We start from the raw sequence: 22,935 nt of genomic DNA, 5'->3' as shown, positions 1-22,935 counted from the left end.
CAATTGGGCCAGGCCACAAACGAGGATGATACAGCTCAAGGCACCACCACTCTCCTGCCATTGATTCACCTCTGGGGATTATAGGGAGAGGGAGAAAGGGGAGGGGAAGGAGTGAAGCGGGGGTGAGGGAGAGAGTGAGGAGGGATGAGGTGGTGAAGATAGAAAGAGGATGTGAGGGGAAGTGAGAGAGAGAGAGGTGTGGAGACATGAGAGGGGTAGAGAGAGAGAGACCAGTGGGAGGGAGGGAATGGGGAAGGGGTGGAACTTGTTGGCTTGAGGCCCCCCCCAAACCCAAAAAGACATTCCATTGCCCTTACTGGTTTTAAGAAATCCTGTGACATTCATACAGCTCTGTATAAGTGCCTTCCAGATTTGAGTCTCTGAACCTTTTAAATGCAGTTAAGACCATTTATCATTAAAATAATAAGAAGATTATGATCATTTGGATAGAATTTCTGATCCCCCAAGGCGGACACGTGTTGATGCTGAAATGCAGCTGTGCCGGGACATTGAGATATGTATTTTGTGAACCATATGGGATATTGAAATATTGGACAAACGAGAACATGCTTCCTGCTGGACATGCAGTAAAAAATGTACGCTGGTGAGAATTACAGTTGCTTCATGAAGTTTCTGAACATTGGTTAATTTTTTCCTTCTTTAAATCTTTTTTTTTTATGTAGATAAAATTATCTTGTTTTAAAGGCGCTGTGGTTATAATGATGCCCACCACAGTATGACACTTTGTGGACAGAGCATTCCTTTAAATTTCAAGGTGGACTTGATATTATTTTTGATAATTGATTGGGGTTTTTCTTTAGTTGTTTTCTAAAACAACAATGGCACATTTTGTGGGATGCTCCATGTTTGTATATCTGATCCGGTGTATCTACCTGAAGTTAAAAATAAACTAAGCATTCAAAACTAATTTCTAAAGCCAGCCATTCCTGTCAGAAAGACCTCCTGAGCTCCTCTGTCAGTGGCAGATGTGGACCAACAAAGATAGCTGCATCGGGGAAGGGGACATGGACAGAGAAGTTATTCATCTTGCAGGTCTTCTCCAGCTCTTTGAATGACTTAGTGGTTTTGATTTCGGAGTGCACATCCTTCTGATTATTACAAGCTATTTTTTAAAGTGTATTTCTATGAATAAAATCATCAGTTTTACAGAGAGAGCAAACGAAAGGCCAGTTGTATGACTGCTGTTTTATCTAAAATAAAAACCGGTTTCTGGCATGCAAATCTGAGAATTTAGAGACGGTAACGTGAGAATTGTATTGTGAATTGGCAAAGTAAATTAGTAGCTGCAGTACAGAGCTGTGAACTTGAAGACTTGATTCATTTGTCTTGTCCACTTACTCATTGTATGACCTTGTACAAACATCGCGAACATATGGTTTTCTTCCATTTTGTGTCTATGGGAAACATGTTTAGTAAATAGGGCCCATAGGTTGTAGACTATATGGGGCAGCAACACTGTAAACATGAATTAGTTAGTTTATTTTAACTTTTTTTTATATACCGGTAGCCGTTTAATGTCAGTATAGAAATCAAGTAGATCCATTATTACACCTCCCTTAGTAGTCATCAAGCCTTATCAGGCTTCGTGTGCTTTGCAAACTGTTCCCGGTCTTGCATGATGGAAGCCAGTGATGATGATGATGATATCTTTTTGGATTTTTAGCACAGTTTTCTTAATAATGCTCAAAGGGGCCCTTTATAATGATTGCCTCCTTGAAGGATGTTTTGAGTTGTTTTTGAAGGTGTTAAATCATACTTCCATACAATCCTCATCTGAAAGGGAGCTCCAGAAATATAGGGCCAGCCATCGCAAAGGTCTTTCACATACTATTTCTCAGCAAGCAGAATTATCCGGGCAGAAGATTCATCCATTAAGCTGCAGTCAGATCTCGGAGCCCTTGTTTGTCTATTATGTATCTGATACACAAGATACACAAGATACACAAGATACACAAGACCTTGTGTATCTGTGCGCTTTTAAAACAAAGTTTTAAAAGCGCACAGATACACAAGGTCTTGAGTGGTCGTGCATTAGAACAAGGGTTTTAAGTTTATTCTCCACCGGATGGGCAGCCACCGGAGAGGCTGTAAAACTGCAGTGTTAGGGTCAAACTGAGCCCCTGAGTTTACACCACCTGATGAGGGAAGTCCAATGTAGACTGAATTACTACAATTTGAGACCTGTCAAAATCCCCATAGCTGTAATGCAGTTCGAAGATCACTGTAAGAGTATTAGCTTAAAATATCAGCTCCTCACTACAGATTTTACTAGAGATTGGAACTAAAGATGAGGTTCTAAGATGACTCCTACGTTTCTAACTTGGGTGACAACACAGAATATGCCACTTGCTAAATTGCAGGGTGGAGGGAAATTGCTGAGCACTATTATCTTGGTTTTAGTTGTATACAGCGGCAATTTATTATCTACCGTCCCAGCAATTAATTGCAACCAGGCAGTTATGAAGGTACAATAAGTGAGACGGACAGGACCTCGGATGCTCCTACAAGCGGGTACGAGGATAACTCATGCCTTAAGTTAACCTTCCGCCTTGTACCCTTTCCTTTCTACTAATTTGCCTAGGGGGTGGCAGTGATGGCAGTTCCATCCAACGCAGTGCTGCCTTCTGTGGCGGCAGTCACTCCGCATAGATTCCCTTCCCTTCTCGCACCCTCTGCCCAGCATCCCCCCCTCTCTCCCTGAGCAGCCTCTCTTCCCTCTCCTTCTTCCTCCTTTTCTCCATGCATCGCTCACTCTTTGCCCTCTTTCCACTGTGCCCAGCATATTTTTCTGTCTCTTCCACCTCCCCAGCACCCTCTTTTTTTTTTTGTTTGTTTACAATATTTGATATTCCGTTTTTTGCCAATGATGGTCTCAAAGTGGATTATAATCAGATTAAGGGTTAAGTATATTAATGGCCCTCATCTCTCCAGTATCCTTTCTTCTCTCCCCTTCCTACCCAGCATTCATTTCTCTCTCCCCCTTCTTCATTGCTGCAGTTCCAGGTGTCCTGTTATGGTCTTTGGTTGCTGGCGGAGTGGGCTCCCGGGAAGGGGAAGACATTTCTTGCAGTCTTGAGCCACTGGTAGAATGGGATCCCCCAATGGCCCAGTGCCACCACCATAAACCTTTTTAAAACTTGCAGGATCGCACGTCTGACATCATGACTGCTGATCTCGTGAAGCACGAGATTTGTCAGTCGGGAAGTGGCAGCCCCCGAGTTTTAAAAATGTTTTTATGATCTGCTCCTTTCTTGAGTGCCTGGTGGTACCCAGAGGTTTCTGGAATTATGTGCCCCTCTCCCAAACATTTTTTTTGGTACTCCAGGCACCCGTGTATTTCTCCTAATGGTAGGATGACCAACTGCCTGATTTTGGACCAGACAGCCCGCTTTTCCAGCCCGCTGTAGAATGTCCGGTTACAAGGGTAACCGGACTCTGTGATATCCAGTCCAAAAAGGCTTGCTCAGGTGCTGGCCAGTCAGAGCAAGCTTGGCAGGGGTGATCCGATCAGGCACCAGTTGCTCCCGCTGCAGCTGTAGAATAAAGTGTGAGAGGAGACCCATGCAGAAGCTCGGGCAGCCGGGCATGTTGCACTGCCTGCTACTCTTCCTTTGGCTCTGCGGGGTTCAAAGTGCTGCACTGCTGCTGCCTTCTGCTACCAGCTCTTCCCCTTGACCCTATCTCAGCGTTGTCGGGTATGCAAACATGAGGCCCGTGCCCCTAGCCTTCCCCATACCCTCCAGTTCCCCCCTTGGAGCTTTAAACTTATTTTTCAGCTGCTCTGTCCTTGCCTTTTTCTCCCAGGACCTCCCTCTTCTATACTCAGTCTGGCACTTAAAACCCGATCCCGGATTTTTTACCTTTTACTGCACCGATGCTTCTGGTCTCCACCCATGTAGTTTACTCGTCAACTTTTCACAAGGCACAGAGCCACATGGTTTAAATAGCTGACCAGACAACCCGGCAACCCGGCAGACTTGAAATGTCAGCGCTGCAGAAGGAAGAACCTCTGGAGTGGTTGAAAGAGCCAGAGACGGTATGGGGGAGGGAGGTGCAGAGAAAAGGGGGCAAAGTATCCAAAAGAACAAACTTAAAGCTGCAAGGGAGGACTGGAGAGGATGCAGGGACTCCAGAGAAGATGGATTTGGGGATGGGAGGTGTAAGGGAGAGAAGGGAATTGGGGAGATGGGTGGAGATTGGAAAGAGAGTGAAAATTAGGGGGGGAGGAGTGAAGGAGAAGGGGATGCTCAGATTTGGTGGTGGTGGTAGGGGGGAGTATTAGGCACATCCATATTGGGGGAAGGGGGGACGGAGGTCATGTGTGGGGGAGGAAGTTGATGCTCAGGGATGGTTGGGGAGAGTAGAGACTTTGGGACTGGGGAGAGCCGGTTCTTGTGGATGAATGCCTAGAATAGGGACTTGGAAATTGGGTGGAAGGGGGAGAGTGGGGGTGCGTTAGGCTGAGAGATATGAGATGGAACTGTGGATGTCAGATGTGGGTTAGAAGGAAAGTGTTAATTGTTGGAGATGGGTCAAGATGTGGTGGGAGGTAGTGGAAAGGGATGGGTCTATGAAATGGGTGAGAGAGTGTAGAGAGGTGGCTGGGTAAGAGAGTAAGAAGAAACGGGCTGGAGGCAGGCAGGTGAGTGACAAAAGTAACTGAGCCTAGAGAAGAGGAGCTGAGGGCTATGGAGGGTGGAAATGGGGGGTTCTAGGGGAGTGGGTGAAAGACAAAAAAGGTGAAATAGGTGGGAGAAGGAGTGAAAGGAAGGGGTGGCATGAGGGATGGTTTGAGAAGGGGATGAGAGAGATGAAAAGGACATTGAGAGAGGGGGAGAAGAGTGAAATCTGGCTATGAGTGGGATAGGAAGGCAGAAGAGAGATTGAAAGGTGAAGATCAATGTTGGAGGTAGGTGTAGGGGAGGAAGTGAAGAAAAGAGGAGAGGAAACGAGTTAGAAGAGAGACTGCAATGAACCTGATTTAAAAAAAAAAAAAAAAAGTCCAGATAACCAAGGTAAAGGGGGAAAAAAGCATTTTATTTTTTAGTTTCTTGATTGGGCTCTGCATCTCTCATATCTTTGTGTTTTACTCGGATTTCCTGTCCTAGGGCCTCTTATAAGAACTGCAGTGTTGTCTTTACTGTTTGAGTCTGATAGTGTGGTTCGGTATGGTATATTTGATCTATTGTTTTGTAGGATTGGTCTCTGAAGGGGTGAGGGGGAAGAAGAGCTGCTGATTGTGATTGTTAATTGTTAAAAAAAAAAAAAAAATCTCGGAGGGAGGGCAAGGCTTATGCCCCAGACCTTTTAAATACCTAACAACACCGCTAGTTGTTGGTGTTTAATTGCTGGCAATTAGTGCTCTTTTAATATGGGAAGTTTATTATATTGTAATTTAGCATGCTCGTGGTTTTCTGAGGGCCAAGCCCACACCAACGCGCCTAGTACTGTGTGAGCTCCAAGTGGCAGGATCTGCAGTATATGCAAATAAGGAAGGAGGACTCTTCCCCCTCCCCTGTCTTCCAGTGTCCAGTCGTGGTCAGCAGACAAGTTGACAACCCTACCTAACGAAAAGATCAGCCCTGGCTCTACCCATAACTGCTGTTTTGTGTTTTTTTCTGGTTTTCTTTTTCTTTAAACCACAATTGCTTTTAGTTTCCGTAAGGGCTTAAGTTTGTGTGTGCACTTACGTTGGAGTATGTTTACCTGTGAGTTGGCGAGAGAGAAGAGGGTTTATACAGGGTGTGGAAAAATGTCAGTGTGAGCACTGAAGTTTCATGCTGCAGCTTGCCTGCCTGCACTGCTTGTGTCAAAGCAAGTGCAAGAGGGCTGTGACACAACCCTAGACAGGAGAGCTTGAGCTATTGCAGAGCTGAAGGGCTTGTTGGCGATAGCCTTTAACTGGAATAACTTAATGCAGTAAGGTCCCTCCCAACAACCTGTTTAGCATGCAGGTCATTTCTAATTAGAGAAACATGGCGCGCACACTATTCCTAGGTAAAATTGATGTAAGGGAAAATGCATTCACTTACATAACCCACGTGGTAGAGTTGAGGGCGGGGGAAACATTTCAGTGCAACACCTATAATCATTCTGATCTCTTTCCTCTTTATGTCTCAGTCCCTCGCATGTTTAGTACCCAAAGAAATTGGCAGTTCCATCATCTATGGCGCAGACCAGTAGAAGCAATTCAGTACATGCTTTTTTAGTCAGGCTGCTTCTGTGACGACACTGCAGCCAAATGCAAAACGTTGCTAACTTTTTTTTCAATCTTTCAGGGAATTTTTGTTTTTGTAGCTACAGAAATGCTATTAAAAAAAAAAAGAGGTGAAAAATATAGACCAAATTAATTTAGTCTTGTCAGTAACCACCTTATGATGATGTGTGATTTCTATATTGCTCCATGGTGAGACTGCACCTTGAATGCTGTGTACAATTCTGGTCACCACATCTCAAAAAAGATACAGTTGCGATGGAGAAGGTACAGAGAAAGGGCAACCAAAATGATAAATGGGATGGAACAGCTTCCCTATGAGGAAAGGCTGAAGGCTGTTCAGCTTGGAGAAGAGACGGCTGAGGGGGGATATGATAGAGGACTTTAAGATCATGAGAGGTCTTGAACGAGTAGATGTGACTCGGTTACCGTATTTTCACTTTCAAATAATAGAAGGACTAGGGGGCATTCCATGAAGTTAGCAAGTAGCACATTTAAGACTAATCGGAGAAAATTATTTTTCACTCAATGCACAATAAAGCTCTGGAATTTGTTGCCAGAGGATGTGGTTAGTGCAGTTAGTGTAGCTGGGTTCAAAAAAGTTTTGGATAAGTTCTTGGAGGAGAAGTCCATTAATGGCTATTAATCAATTTTACTTAGGGAATAGCCACTGCTATTAATTGCATCAGTAGCATGGGATCTTCTTAGTGTTTGGGTAATTGCCAGGTTCTTGTGGCCTGGTTTTGGCCTCTGTTGGAAACAGAATGCTGGGCTTGATGGACCCTTGGTCTGACCCAGCATGGCAGTTTCTTATGTTCTTATGTTAATTGTAATCTTACTGCAAAAGGATATTCGAGCTGAATGTCAAATGCAGAAGCTCCACTTTTGTGTTTATCACTTTGGACTTTGCACTTTATAAATCTGTGTGGAGATTTTTTGTGTTTTTTTTAACAATTTAATCTTTTTATTGGAATCTTCAGAGTATACAATATAACAGAAATCAACCAACTTTCCAGTCCGTCATATCCATTACGGAAGTAGTACACTACCCTCGCTCCCTCCCCCCATCTTGCCCATATCTAAGTTTCTAATCGCATTCCACTACGGTTGCCAAACAAGACCTTAAAAAGACAAAAGCTGTCACATCAAGTTACGTGAAGCTGCTTTCTAAACAGACCTTTCATTGATGCAAATGTTCTCTGTGCTGAATGGCATGCGTGCATAGTGCGGTGACCGTAGCATTATTGACTAGGAAGAGGGGTGAAAGGGGGAATTGCAAATCTGACCTGTAACTTGGCCTGGAGTGCATTGGTGGCAATTCTTTCCTTGCTAAAGTTGCTTTTGGACTCTCATATGGGGGCCGGTCAGGGAGCTGGCACACTGCAAGCTGTTTTCTGATTTGACCAGGAGATAGCCAGAGGTGGTCAGAAAGGGAGCAATTTTCCAAGAGATTCTCCGGGTGTTTTACACAGAGAGAGCCCCCTTCAAGGTTGCTCCTCCCTCAGTGGAAAGGTACGAGTACTGTTCACAGCGTGCCTATTTTGGGGAAAGGCGTGACACCTGGTCCATCCTGGCAAGGTATGCATAGAGCAGTTTATTTGTATCTCCCTACGTAGAGTTTGAACCTGCTGGGCTAGAAATGTTCCAATGAGCTTTAAGGGCTCTTGCAGGGCGACTCAAAACTGCCCTCAAAATATTTTATGTGCCCTAGTCACATATTTAATGCAGATCACCCACAGACTGTTTTCACTGGAAAATACACACATAGTTAATCCAATTGTGACTAATTTGGGGAATTTTTTTTACGGTGAATTAATTCACTTTAGCGCCAAGAGCAGTATTTCACTTTTTTTTTTTTTTTAATTTATTTATGCAGTTTATAAAATTTTGACAGCAGTTAACATGTCAAATACAAAAAAGAGGAAAAAATAAAAAGAAATTCTATTTATACATTGCCAGTTATAAGGAAAAAGAAGATCCTAGTTCAATTAATCTGGAGCATATATTAGGCAAAATTACTTAAGGAATAGATGAGTTCAAATGCAATATCAATATACAAAACCTATGACCACCTGGTGAAAAATTCATTTTTTTTTCTTGAATCTATAAATTTTTTAAGTTCCAATGGTTCTAAAAATACGTATCGTTCATTTAAATGCTTTACGATGCATTTACAGGGGAAATAAACTATCATCTGGGCTCCCAACTGCTTTACTTCTGAGACCATCTGAAGAAAGTTTTTCCTCCTTATCTGTGTATTTTTTATGATGTCTGGGTACATCCAAATTTTCCCTTTAAGATATAACTTTTCCCGATTTCTTAAGAATAATTTTAATACATTATCCCTATCTTCTATCTTTTGAAACTTCACACATAGGGTACCTCTTGACTCAATTTGATTTTCCATTGATTCTTCGATGAAATCTGTAAGATTTACTAATGGATGGGTCTGATTTAACACATCAAAATTTTCTTGCTTTTTTGTTACAATGAAAAAGATTTTTTCTATAATAGGCATATTCTCAGAGGAAATTAATAAATTTTCATTCAAAAATCTCTTAAATTGTTCCAAAGGAGATATTAATTTTACAGAGGGGAAATTCAATATTCTCAGATTTTTATAACGAGAATTATTTTCAAGCACCTCTAATCTTCTAGAATTCGAGGTTTCCCCCTTTATCAGCCCTAATTGTACTTCCTGAATCTGGACTAATTGTTTCTCTAAAATCTCACATTTCTCAGAATTTTTCTTAACATTTTCTTCTACCATTTTCCCTTGTATTTGTACTTCAGACATTTTTACTTCTAAATTTTTCATAGATGTTTTTAAGTCCATTAAAACTTCCCATATATTTTCAAGTGTTACAGCACAATTTACTTTAAATTGAGAATTTCCTTTCTTAATGAGATTTTCACCAAGTTGTGAGTAGTTACCAAGCTCTACTCCTCCTGTTGCGCCTTTTGGTGTTGATGTAGAGGGGTCCATAGATATAGGTCTTTCTTCGTTACTCTCCTCGACTACTACTAATGAAATATCTGCGGAACTTCCTCCTGTATTCACACAAGTTCCAAGTCCCTCCCCGAGGTTGGGTATTAAATCCACATCTTTGGTAGGATTTAGCCCTTCTGAATCTGGATTGAGTGGATACTTAGGCAGTTCTGGAGTCAAAGGTGCTCCGGGGCTTAAAGAAGTCTGTAATTGATCCTGAGGTAATGGTAGTTGCTCCTGCTCCATATCTAATTCGGATGCTCCCGGAGTATCTACATTTAATATTCTGAGAAAGTTCTCTATTAACGGTTGAGAAGAGGCTAGATTGAGAGCAGTCGGGGTCTCTGGGCGCAATCTGCCCTTCCTCTTAGTATGGGGCATTATTCAAATAGGTATATCTTTCTCAGACATCACCTTGATGTTATATAACCATTAGGACCTTCAATGAGGGACAGAGAGTGGTTCAAGGATTTAAAAGAAATAAATATTACCACTTACTTATTTATTAGAAATTCTCTTTCTCTTACTCTCTTTCTTCGGTTTGCAGATTTTTGGCTGCTGGCGTGGGTTCGACCGCGCGCCAGGACGGCGACTGCGCGCCGAGGGGGGGGTCCAGTTTTAGGACTACCGGTCCCTCCCCTTGATGACGTCAGGCGCCGGAACCAGGAAATGGTTAGCAAACGTCGAAGAAATAATTCAGGCAAAAGTCAAGCAAGCAATTCAAATTGCGAAGGGCGTAAGTTCTTTCAGCCCCTCAGGCTCTGTCCACTCTCCGTCCCCGAGTTCTCGCCGAGGGGGGGTCCGGTTTTAGGACTACCGGTCCCTCCCCTTGATGACGTCAGGCGCCGGAACCAGGAAATGGTTAGCAAATGTCGAAGAAATAATTCAGGCAAAAGTCAAGCAAGCAATTCAAATTGCGAAGGGCGTAAGTTCTTTCAGCCCCTCAGGCTCTGTCCACTCTCCGTCCCCCAGCAGTATTTCACTTAACCCGTTCCAGTATTTGTTGTCATGTTCCATATGTATATATATCACTGTTTACTATTTCAATCCTTAGGAAGTATAATTATAGAGAGACTTTTTTTAAAGGCATTTAGGGCCTGATTCCCAGAGGTTTTTTTTCCCACCTATAAACACAGAATAGGGAAGAAAGCCTTAGGAGGCTGATTTATTCGGTATCTTACCAGCAATGCTAGAGCCACTCAAGTTTATGCTCCTTATCAGCCGCGATCCTGAGTTGTTTTTGCTTAAGGGACCTCGATCCCTCCAAAGCAGCAATGCCCTCTGGAGCACTGCCCAGTGAAAGCCCAAAGCCACTGCTGATACTGCTTTTGTACAATATTTGTAACTCTACCCGATGACTGATTTCGCTGATGTCACTCACTTTGAACAATTTTTGTTGGAAAAGCATGTCCTAAATAAACAATGAAATAAACAATGAGGAGCGTGTGGCTGGAAATTGACTCTGACCTAGCCGGTTAGACTTAACCCTACTATGCCTCTGCTGTATTAATTACAAATTCTGATTTGACTGTAAGCTTTCTAATGCCTTTGTTCATTTAAACTTATTGTAATCCTTGAGACCAACTTTAGGGAAAAGGCAGAATATCAAATGTGCTGAAATGTACTTATTTAAAAAACTATATTCCTCGTGATATAAAATGTGTACTGGTGGTGGTTTTGCGCTAGCCACTTAAGCCCCTCCCTGCTTCTCAAAATGCCCTTTGCAGCCCTAAAGGTCTAGGTGGCAAACTCCTTTTTGAAAGTCTACCCTCTATTGGATCAGGCTTTTTAGTACCCTTATATTTTTGGAGATTTTTTTTCTTGGGGCCTCACTATTAGCTGGTTTTTTGGCCAAGGACAGGTGTTCTAATACGGGGGGGGGGGGGGGGGGTAAATTTAGAGGACTTCATTAAAGATTCATATCTGCAAGAAGATTATCTCAGACTTGAGTACATTAAGTTCTCGAAAAAGCAAAGACCATTTCTGAGGGGAGTTCAACTCCTTAGTATTAATGGAAACCATTCTTAGTTTGGCCATAATAGTAAGTGGTCAAGGGCAGGGAGAAATAGCGGTCTTAATCCAGCATGCCACCATCCGTTGTTGTAACATTCAAGAAAGTTGTACAATATAACCCACCATATTATATAGTAAGATTGATTGTGTGGGAATCCTGTTTGCCGCCAGCCTGGTAGTAGAATGTATCTTATATAAGCCGGATCCCAAGGGCAGATATTTATTATTATGAGTCAAGATTAAGGAGACTGAATATACCCTGCTCAATATATATGCTCCAAACAGGGATCAAGCTGAATTTTTCACGGAAATTCATCAGTTGCTTCTTCAGCATAATGTTGGCATGTTTATACTAGGTGGTGACTTTAATGTTGTGCTCTCCCAGTCATTAGATACTTCCAAAGGTCGCACCTCTACAGCCTTCTCTCATACTGGAGCACTAAAGGCTCTCATGACAGATTTCCATTTAATCAATACCTGGAGAGTCAAATTTCCATGATCCCGTTCCTATTCTTTCTGCTCGAAAGCTCATGACTCATACTCCAGAATCGATTACTTCATGGTGGATAAATCCCTATACTATCTGATACAGAAAGCTGAAATAGGCATCATAACCTGGTCTGATCACGCTCCCATTCTTATAGATACTGGCCTCTCCTCCCAAGACCAGGGCCAACGATTCTGGAGGTTCAACGATTCATTGTTAAATGATCCTCAATATATCACTGCCTTGACCACAACGGTATCTGATTTGTTCCATACTAATGCAGGGTCTGTTCAGTCTCCAATCCTGGTGTGGGAATGTTTTTAAAGCATACATCAGAGGTCACTTTATCTACCGTTCCTCATACTTGAAAAAGAGGAGGGAGGCTGACGGCTCCTAGTTGTGAAACCATATTGTATCACTTTCACACCAACATATGCAAGGCAAATCACCCAAAATACTTACTGCTCTTACTAGGGCTAGAGAGGACCTCCATAGATTAGAACTAGATCATATCACGCACTCCTTATCCTTGACTCGCCAGCTCCACTTTGAGGGGGGAAATAAGGCCGGTAAACTTCTAGCCCATCAATTAAAAAAAGGTTTCACTTCAGAATCATATTCTTAAAATCAAAAACTATCAGGGACAGATTGAATCCTCCAACTTAGCTATCACACAGTAATTTCTTAAATTTTATCAGAATTTATACACAGCTGAGACGCATATCTCCCAGGCATCTATAGAGACATAGCTACAATCCATACCTCTACCATGTTTATCACAGGATATGAGGACTATATTAAATGCCCCCTTATCTACTCCCGAGATATTAGAGGTTCTAAAGCAATTAAAAATAGGTAAAGCCCCAGGCCCCGATGGCCTAACCGCTAAATTTTACAAAACTCTCGGCCCACATATTGTTTCATACTTGCAACAACTCTTTACCTCCAGGATGGAGGCTCACTTCTTCCATCTTCCAATATGGCCAGTATCACAATCCTTACCAAACCAGGCCGAAACCCTGCACTATGTGCATCCTATCGCCCCATTTCCCTGATTAATTTGGACTTAAAAATTCTAGCTAAAATATTAGCAAATCGACTGAATTGTTTTATAGCACAAATTATCCACTCTGACCAGGCTGGATTTATTCCAGGTCGTATGGCAAGCGACAATGTACGTAAAATTACCAACATCCTGTGGGGTTCTACTAAACAGCCCATGCCCACCTTGTTGCTGGCCATTGATGCAGAAAAGGCCTTTGACATGGTCCATTGGCCTTTCTTATTTCAGACCCTGGAAGCTATGAACTGTGGCGATCCCTTCCTTCACTGGCTACGTGCTCTTTATACCTCTCCCACGGCCTGTCTAAAAATAAATGGATTGCTAATGCGATTCGAGTCATGACTCTGTTGTGAAGCGTAAGCTGCGTTATTCGTAGTGCATATCCAGTGCATAGTCTGATTGGCACACCAATAGATGAATCGCATTAACAAGATTAAGAATCATATTTAAAACAAAATAATCAATATCACAGCAGATTATACTTGTAAAGAAAGACTTGACATACAAGTTCACAGTTGTTTCAACCAACCTGAGTCCAAACGTATCGAAGCCACTGAGGCAGCCGTTTTGATAACGGCAAAACTCGGCCAGAGTCGGGCTTGTTTTGTGGACTGGTTAGACGTTATGTAAAGGAGAAAGATTGTGAGACGGTGAACAGCAGAGAGTTAAGCAGCAATGCCTATTATCTATTTATGTGCCAGTAAGAAAAACTTTTGGTTAATGCATATTAGTATGTGTCATCCTTTTATTTTGCAGACTTCCAGACTCCTAGCTGATATGTCTGTGCTTTTGGAAATGATTCGTATTTCTATTTAGGGTATTTACAGGATTTGGTAGTAAGAACTTTGTGGAACATATGCATATTGGATGGAAATAAAATGACTTCTAATTAAATGCAAAGTTGTCTGTTTTAAGTTTCTCTTTTAGAAGGCGAGTTAGGAGTTTACAAGCATAGGAAAACAAAAAGGTTTTAGATTTGTAAAAGGAAGTAGCTCTTATTACAGGGGACAGCGCCTCCTAGAGGTGAACCATCATAGAAAGGAAAGTAGCTTTATGATTGTTTTTTCTGAATTAAGGTATAACAGTAGTTTGACTTTTAAGGAACCTGTAATGTCATGTTTAAATTTCATTTTAATCATTATATTAACTGTTATATATTAGCTTTCTTTCCAGGGTACCAAAGCACAAAGCGCATCTGTCTCTGTTCTATGGGAGATGAAGAATGCAGTTTATTCCAGTTTGATTCCTTTTTCATTTTTAATAGATCTATTCTACTTTTAATCCTGAGTTTTTGTTTTCTTTTGTGGATCGATCCAATTCTTTTATATTTTTAAAGTATTTTTTTTTCTTTTTGAACATTTTAGAGACGTCTCCACTTCAATAAAGTTTTTGAAAAAGACCGTGGCATCTAATCTTTTTTGCAATCCTGACGGCTTTTTTAGATTGCCTACCTTCGTGTTTTTTGGGACCTTCCCTAAAAATAAATGGAGGCTATTCTGATCCCTTTTTGGTGCAAAGGGGCACTAGACAGGGTTGTCCCCTCTTACCGCTACTCTTCGCCATATTTCTGGAGCCGCTAGCTATCCAGATAAGGAATAATTCTGGTATTCACGGATATACTTTAGGACAACATACTTATAAAATCTCTGTTTGCCGACGATATTATGCTTACTGTAGGTTATCCTGACTTGTCCTTTCCGGAGATTGAATCTGAGCTTGCTAAGTTCAGTGCAGTCTCTGGTTTTAAAATCAACTGGGACAAATCTGAAATCCTCAACATTTCCTGCCCGCCCCAGATGGAGACTGAACTGAAACTCGGTCATCCTTTCAAATGGGCCTCCACTAACTCAAATATCTGGGAATCAACATAGGCAAACACATAACCGATCTCTATCAAGTTAATTATGTCCCTCTACTTCAAAATATTGATCGTGACCTCAGTAAATGGGAACGACTTCCACTATCCTGGCTCGGCCGGCTATGTACCCTCAAAATGAACGTGTTCCCTAGATTCTTATATCTTTCAGACCCTGCCCATAGCCATATCCAACCTTACATTCAAAATTTGGCAACGGAAACTCCCCAGACTCCTTTGGAGGCACCGCCCACCTAGGGTAGCTCGAACAGTACTCTTCCAAGCCAAGGAACATGGGGGAATAGGCTTACCACATTTGGGGTGGTATTACGCAGCTGCCCAACTAAGGCCGGTAATAGAGTGGCATAGGCTATCCGACATGAAACAATGGGTACAGATGGGAACAAGCCTGGCTCTTAGATATGCCTTTGCAAGTGACACCATGGCAACCATGTTAGACGTGGCGGCCATACCCAGACATGGCGCCCACAACTCGGCACATGCTGAATGTTTGGTCTATTTGGAAGGATAGATTATTAGGCAAAGCGTCCTATTTCTCACAGACGGCACTATTTCATAATATTACATTCCAACCCTGCCTTCCCATATCTGCTTTCTCACACTGGAAGCACTCCGGTATCACTCGGATCTCTCATCTTATCTCCCAAGGCTCAATTATACCATTTACAGTTCTATGCTCTAAGTATAACTTATCTAACCCTGACTTTCTCTCCTACCTGAAAATTAGCCATTTTATCTCACAAGCAAAGAGAAGAGGCCTTTTGGCAACCGAGCGATCTCTTTTTGAAGGCTACTGCTCCTCGACACGTCCACCCAGCGGCTTGGTCTCTAAAATCTATAAGATGCTGAACTTTCGACTACCAAATCAGCCCCATCATCTACAGGCCTGGGAGCGGGACCTCGATTGCTGTCTTTCCACTGATGACTGGTCTCGGATCTTCACCAGAATTTCCCATGGCTCGATTTCCACCTGGATTATGGAAACTAACTATAAACTGCTCTACCGGTGGCATTTAATGCCATTTCGACTACATAAATTTTGTGCCACACTTAATCCTCAATGTTGGCGAAAGTGCTCACAACCTGGATCCTATCTTCACGTGTGGTGGGACTGTTCTCTCATTCAACCAGTCTGGAAAGCTGTTTCAGACACTCTCTCTTCAGAAAGTTCTGCATACCCCATGCACGTTGACAATTAAAATGGCACTTCTCAATCTACCGGATGACACCTTTTCTCTACCAGTGCAAACTCTCATTTACCAATTTTGCACAGCCACAAAGATGGAAATCGCCAAGTTATGGAAGGATCCAGCACCACCTATTCTAGCCATGATCCTTTGCCGCTTGGATCGAATCTGTACACTGTATCGGCTAACTGCCCTCAATTATCACAAACTCCATCAATATAACATTGTCTTTGAACCCTATTGGACTTGGATACAATTGCCCTTCACTGATGAAGCTTCTTGAATGCGAGTGACATTATTATTTCTACTGTAAAGAAGACACCACCAACTTCAGTTTTTATAAACTATAGCGACATATAATGAACGGGGGGAGGGGGGATGTGATGTATTGTACTGTAATGCATAATTAATTACTTTGTCATTCATTCTTGTACTAATGGTTATGTATATTGTGAATACTTGTTTACGACAAAAACTGTTAATAAAAAAAAATAGACTGAACAGTTGCCATGTGGTCCAAATTCTGCTTAAAAGAAGCAATTTTAAATTCATATTCTCATATCTTAGAATCATGAAAAGAGACCAGGGGCTCCAGTTTAGTGATGAAAGTATTCAACTTGCTGGTGACTGCAGTCAGTTCAAGACCAAAACGAGAAATTAATGCTGGGGTCTATCTGGGATTTATCTCAGTTGGCCTTGATGACAATTTGAAATGTTCTTCCGAAGCCAGAGGAGTTGAAGAAATAGGAGCTGGCGTGGCAGATGTCAGTCCAGCTCCCAAATCTTGGACAGAAGGATCCAAAACTGAGGAAATCTTCAGAGGAGTCCTCAGACGCCCACGACTCAATGGCCCCCTCCCGCGTGGCAGACAGGTCATTAGTCAGAGCTGCTTCGATCGTTAATTGAACGTTGCATCTGAGCAACCAGCATAGAGACCTGAGCACGGAGGCTGAGAGAGATCTCTCCCCCCTGGAGAGGTCAGCGATCCTTCACCGGCACTCCCAATGGGGCCCAAGCCACTCGAAGAATCAGGGGAAGGAGAATCAAAAGAAGTTATTAAATGCTGCCTTTAAGAGGATTCAGGGGGGTAAACCCTGACCTTCCCCTATCTTTTAGGCACCATACTTTAAAGAAAATCCAAGAGGAAAATAGAGGCACAGGAGCTGCTTTCAACGACTCAGACTATGCGGCCATCTTGCTTGCCTTGTGTGGTTCTAGTCTTCAAAGCCATAATTAAGCTCTGGAATTCATTGCCAGAGGATGTGGTGAAAGCTATTAATGTAGCTGCTTTTAAAAAAGGTTTGGACAAGTTCTTGGAGGAAAAGTCCATTATCCATTATTAAGGTAGCGGTGCAGAAATCCACTGCTTATTCTTGGGATAAGAAGCTTGGAACCTATCTACCCCTTGGGATCCTTGGCTTGGCCACTGTTGTAAACAGGAATACTGGGCTTGATGGACCCTTGGTATGACCCAGTTACAGCAAGCCTTATGTTCTTATGTAATGTGTATTCTGATTCCCTACTGTTTTGTTTTGTTCTGTTCCTAATAACATCATAAAATTGTTTGTTCAGAGATGGTGGTTGGGGGGGAGGGGGCCCAACCAAGCTCCACCCCAAGCCCTGCCCACATTACCGTTGCCAAATTTTTACTTTGTTTAGCTTTTTATTTATTTGATTTATATTCCGCTAATCAGTAATATTGCTACCTTACATGCATTCTTCCCATAAATCAGAGCTGAATTAATTTCCAGACCAATTAAATGCATGGATCTAGAAAACTAGACCTAGTGGTAATGGGGGAAAAAATAACAAAAACAGCATTACTAATAGAAATGTCGGTACCAGAGTGACTATTCTGTACTGTATGGAGAGAAAATCATCAAGTACCAAAAACGAGGGCTGTTATGGCACATGATGCCCTCCCCCCATAAGAAAAATGACAGAGGCTCGGCCACTGAGCCTTCGTCATTATTGGGTGGGAGTAGAACGGAGAGAGAGCAATGGCAAGAGCTTGGGAGCAGGGAAAAGAAAACAAGAGGAGGGGTTAGCAGCAGGGAGGAGGGAGGATGGGACAAGAGATGGAGGAGGGAGGGGGGGGAAAGAGATGTTTGGTGCTGAGGAGAGATCAAGGAGTGGGGATAGAGAGAGGTGGGATGCTGAAGGAGAACGGGTCTGGGGATATAGGTGGGATGTTGAAGGGTAGACAGGAGAGAGAAGAGGTCTTCTCCCAAGAACAATGAAGGCTTTGGGGCCCCAACATAATACAGTAACTATATTGGGCCTGCCGAGCCTTTGCTGTTTTTCTTGTGAGGGTGGGGTAAGAGTTTAGGGTTAAGAGTGTGAGGTCAGGAGGGAGAAGAAAGAGAGAGAGCAAGAGGAGGGGGTGGGAGTAGGGGAAAAGAGATGGAAGGGGGGGGGGGCTGAAGAGGAGAGTAGGAGGTGGAGAAAAGAGGCCGACGAGATGAGGGGGGGGGGGGGTAATGATGCAGGCCGAAGGGACCATGAGTGGAGAGAGATGAGGGCTGAAGGGAGAAGTGGATGGAGGACAGAGGTGGGATGTTGGGGGGGGGGGGAGGCCTGCCCTTCCCACCCCCTGGTTTCACTGCCAGCCGAATTTTTGAGGGAGCCATGGCCTCTGTAGGACCCCCCATTCCGACGCCTGTGTTTGTTGTTGTTGTTTTTAAACAGGGCACGGTTTCGTTGTAGATACTTAGCAGCAATCCAGAGTATTTTTCTCTATTCCCATTTGTTTTCAGTAGTATAAAGAGTTATGAGAAGGCTTCTTTTATTTAAACAAACTTAACTTTGTTTGTTGTCCTAGCAAAATGTATATTTTTAAAGCAGCATCAGATACATTGCAATTAGAAACAAGAGGTCAGTTACATAACTGTTAAAACCAGCAGATTATGTAAAGTGTTTACATAATGAAATAGTTGAACTAAAAATTAAGCTGCTGTTGTTCAGTATCCCAGTATCGGATACCTTGCAGTTGAAGATAATCATTACATATCTATTGTGTATGGCAGGTTACAGAATTTACATATTGCAGATTAACATAGTAGTAAAGAATTGTAGATGGTACCGGTTTACCACTAATCTGGCAATGGTCTCTAGGGAGATTAGATTTTTTTTTTCCTGTTAAAAGATTTTTCAATGGCATTTTGTTTCTATTCTTGCACAGAGTTTACCTAAAGTCCCTGAATGATAGGATAACTTGTGTGGAGATTCCTTTGCAGTACTGGATGGTCCCCAGAAAGCATGTGGTCTTGATAGGGGCGAGTAATCAGGACTGCCGCTGGGTCCTAGACCCTCCGCACCTCTCCTCTTTGGGCTCTGCCGTGGCGCTTCAGATATGACTGTTCCTCTTGACGTGGCACCAGTGCTGCTACTCTTTTTTTTTTTTTCTCCTGCAGCCTGTGGGGTTCGCTGATCATTTGTCTGTCCCGTGCAGCATTTTGTATCTCCAGAGCCCCATGTGTTTCAGCTGCTCTTGAGTTAATTGTGTGGGTTAACGGGATAGAGAGGAGGACAGGCGCCAGCAACAGTGAAGCTCTGCACTTCTCTCCTGGCGCATCCCAGGCAACCAGGCAACCACTCAGCTTACCTGCCTCATGGTGATGGTCCTGTTAGTAATGAAATCATGAGAGAGCCGATGTGTCAGAGAGAAGCAACTATTATCATGAAACCTAATCATTTACTGCATTATCTGCTTCCACATTACATTCAGCTTAATGAGGCTACCCTTAATGAGGCTACAGCTTAATGAGGCTACCCTTAATGAGGCTACCCTTAATGAGGCTACCCTTGAAGGTTAGACTTGAAATTCACCCAGTGGTTATGGTGGGGGGGAAGCAAACATTTTGAGCTGTAGCCCCCCCTTCCATTCATGCAATTGGTAGGGGCACCTAAGATAGGTTACTGTATGTGTGTGGCTTGCAAAAGTATTCGACCCCCCCTTAAAAAGTCAGCAAGTTTGTGTGGGTTACAAATGATGCACAGATTGTTTATTGCAAACAAGTATGCTCTTAAAGTAAATTTTCAAAGTCACAATTAATTATTTCTCTGCAGTTTTTGTAAAATAAAATTAAAAACTGAAAAATGCTGCTTGCATAAGTATTCAACCCCTTCAGACTAGTACTTGGTAGAACCACATTTTGCAATAACAGCTTTAAAATCTTTTGGGGTAAGTTTCTATCAGCTATGCATGGTTTGGGAGTGATTTTTGCCCATTCTTGAAGATTTGCTCCAGGTTGTTCAGATTCTCGATGGGATTGAGATCTGGACTTTGACTTGGCCATTGTTGAACATTCACCTTTTTGTTCAACCACTTCTGTGTTGCTTTGGCCTTGTGCTTAGGGTCATTATCCTGCTAAAAGGTGAACTTTCTCCCAAGTTTTAGTTTTTTTAGTGTCCTGAAGCAGGTTGTCTTGCAGTATCTCCCTGTATGTTGCACCATCCATCCGTCCTTCAATGTTATCAAGATGCCCAGTCCCCGCTGAGGAAAAGCCTCTCTACAACATGATGCTGCCGCAGGAATGCCTCCCAAGCTGAGGCCTGAGGGTGGCAGCTCTTCCTGGGTTGTGGAACGCCGCAGTGGCTGTTCCTGTGACCAATTCTGCCACAGAGTAAGAAGCTCCCCTCCTGGGCCCACTACAGCAGAAGCAGCTAGTCTCCCTGGCTAAGTTGTGACCTGCGTTCATCAATGTCCCTACATTCCGGAGTTTGCAGTGCCTCCTCAGCACCAGGACTTGCCAGCGAATCCATCTTTTTTCTTCCCTGATTGGGCAGCCAGTGTGTGTCTCCTTCGCTCACCCCTGGGTTATGGAACAAATCAAGGGACCGCTTCCTATAATGTAGAGCTACTGATGGGATGGGAGAAGGGTCGGATGCTATGTCAGGGCATGCAGAGGGGTTTAAGCCAGGAGATCATCCAAAGCACAAGCACACTAATAAGAGGACTGAGCCAGTGAGATTTGGTTTAAAGATGTCCCCATTATTCCAGATGTGAATAATGGGGACAGCTTCTATTAACTGAGGTCTTTGTCTTCCAACAGAACAGCCCCATGGCAGAAGGATTTTTTTGCTGCTGTAAGGCTTTTGGGTGTTGGCTTGTTCCTCTTAAATACTTTATTTTTATAGATAGCATACACTTAAGCACCTTTGTTTTTATTTTATTTTACCTGGGAATTTCAATGTTATAACAAAAAAAAAAAAAAAAGGGGGGGGGAATGACTTTTCTCCTATGTTATAAGTCATTTTTCCTCTGTTTTTTTTTTTTTATTATTAAACATTGAAATTCCCACAAAAAATAAAATAAAAACTGAAAATAAAGGTCCCTACATATACTGTAGAATCAAGTTTTTATTCAAAACAAATGGCGTAATTTTTGCCTTACACAGTGTTGGACACTTGTACATCTGTGTACAAGAGGCATGTTTAGGATTCTTCCACTGGCTTGATTATAATAAACAAAAGCATAGTGTGTTGCTTGATTTTTGTAGGTGAACAGGTCCTGGTACTAGACATACTATTTAGTAAAATGTGCTAAATATGTGTTATTGCAACACATTTAAAATATTCACAAAAGTCTTTATACCCCTTAGTGAATAGCACATTAACGCACTGCAATAATGTTGTTTGTAATGCAAAACTAGCTACACCTAGTGTTCCCCAACCAGTGTGCCTTCAGATCTGATCAAATGTGCCATGGAAAAGTCACCACTGCCTGATGTTCAGATCCAGTCCAGCACCCTGGCTCTGCCCTTAGCACCTCATGAGGTGACTCTTCAACATGTAGGAGCTCCATTCTGAGATCATGTACAATTACGCCTGCCTCCTCTTCCTAGAGGGGCTTCATTTTGTGCAGTATACGTTTTGCACTTCATCCCTTCTTCTTCTTCCTAAGCCTCGTCCTTGTTGAGGCTCTCCAGCCTCTGTCCTATCCCCAGTCTGAGTGAGACAGGGAGAGCGGGCACTGAGCACTGGATATGCTTACTCTTGAATGCTGGGAATAGCAGCAGTGGATGAGCTGTGGTAGCCACTTGTGGCAGCCAAGGTAACTGAGCCGACTGCCTGCACCACACCGACGTCTTCCTTATCCTGCACTTGCATATGGAAGGAGCTGGTCCGTGTGTCTCTACCCCCCTCTCTTCCTTTGTTGTAAAGTTTGGAAGAGGGACTGGTAGGGCTTTCGGTGCTTCCCTAGCTCTCCTTTTGGCCATACGAGTCCTCTCCATGTCCACACTGCCTGCTTCATGGAGGCTGGGGTGCTTTGAGCTTGAAAAGGTTGGGAAACACTGAGAACACCTTTGCATTCATGGTGGCGTCAGCATGGATTTTTGCAGTAATACAATCCGCTTAAATGAGCTGCTTAGCATAATTTTGCATATTAGCATATCATTTAAATGTTTGATATTAATTGTGAAATCACTGTGTTAATATAAATGTGGAGACATTAAACATGCGTTCACATTAATAGGCCCCTTTGTTTCATAACTAGTTTTTTTTCAGTCTTGAGAAAACTATCTTGTTTGGTTCAGTGTCTTGCAGCAAAATCTTTTGGCCTTTGGGATATGGTGGGTTTTTGCACAAAGTTTTTAAAGGCACTTTATTAATAGTATTGACCTGATGGTGTTGATCTCACCAAGAGATATAAAAGGATTTAAGCCCAAAGATAGATTTCCATTCCTCCCAGGATATGTTGGCTCAGAGGAAGAGAATTTTTATTTTTTTTTTGGAAGTTTTATTCACATGCGGAAGTGTAACTGACTTTTTTTTTTTTTACTGTCTTTCCAGGGAAGCTCTTTATTCCGAAGATAAAACCTGTAGAATTTCTCCAACAGGAGACAGTGTCCCTGGATCCAGAACTGGAGGAAGCCTTGTCAAGTGCCACCGACACAGAGCTATGTGACCTTGCAGGTCAGTCCCTAAAGCACGGATGCATCTGCATATTCAACCCTACTTCTGTGTACAAAGAATGCTTTTTTATATCTATCCCTTAAGGTTGCTACAACCAAAAGGTCATTGCTGCTTCATTAATTCTAGTTGCCATAGCAACGTGGTGCAGCTTTTATGGCACAGCACTG

General features: G+C 42.7%; 1 protein-coding gene across 3 annotated transcripts in view; it reads left to right on the top strand.

Annotated features, from left to right (window-relative positions):
• The window catches only part of LOC115074999 (tropomodulin-3-like), a 140,350-nt gene that overhangs the window by 73,928 nt on the left and 43,487 nt on the right, over nucleotides 1-22,935 (top strand). For all 3 annotated transcript variants that reach the window (XM_029575064.1, XM_029575066.1, XM_029575065.1), the window contains exon 4: nucleotides 22,646-22,768. In XM_029575064.1, coding sequence (XP_029430924.1) covers nucleotides 22,646-22,768 — 123 coding nt within the window. The remainder of the gene's footprint in view (nucleotides 1-22,645; nucleotides 22,769-22,935) is intronic.

Source organism: Rhinatrema bivittatum, chromosome 13 (genome assembly GCF_901001135.1).
Source record: "Rhinatrema bivittatum chromosome 13, aRhiBiv1.1, whole genome shotgun sequence".
Taxonomy (NCBI): domain Eukaryota; kingdom Metazoa; phylum Chordata; class Amphibia; order Gymnophiona; family Rhinatrematidae; genus Rhinatrema; species Rhinatrema bivittatum.
This window is presented reverse-complemented; position numbering and strand designations above follow the sequence as displayed.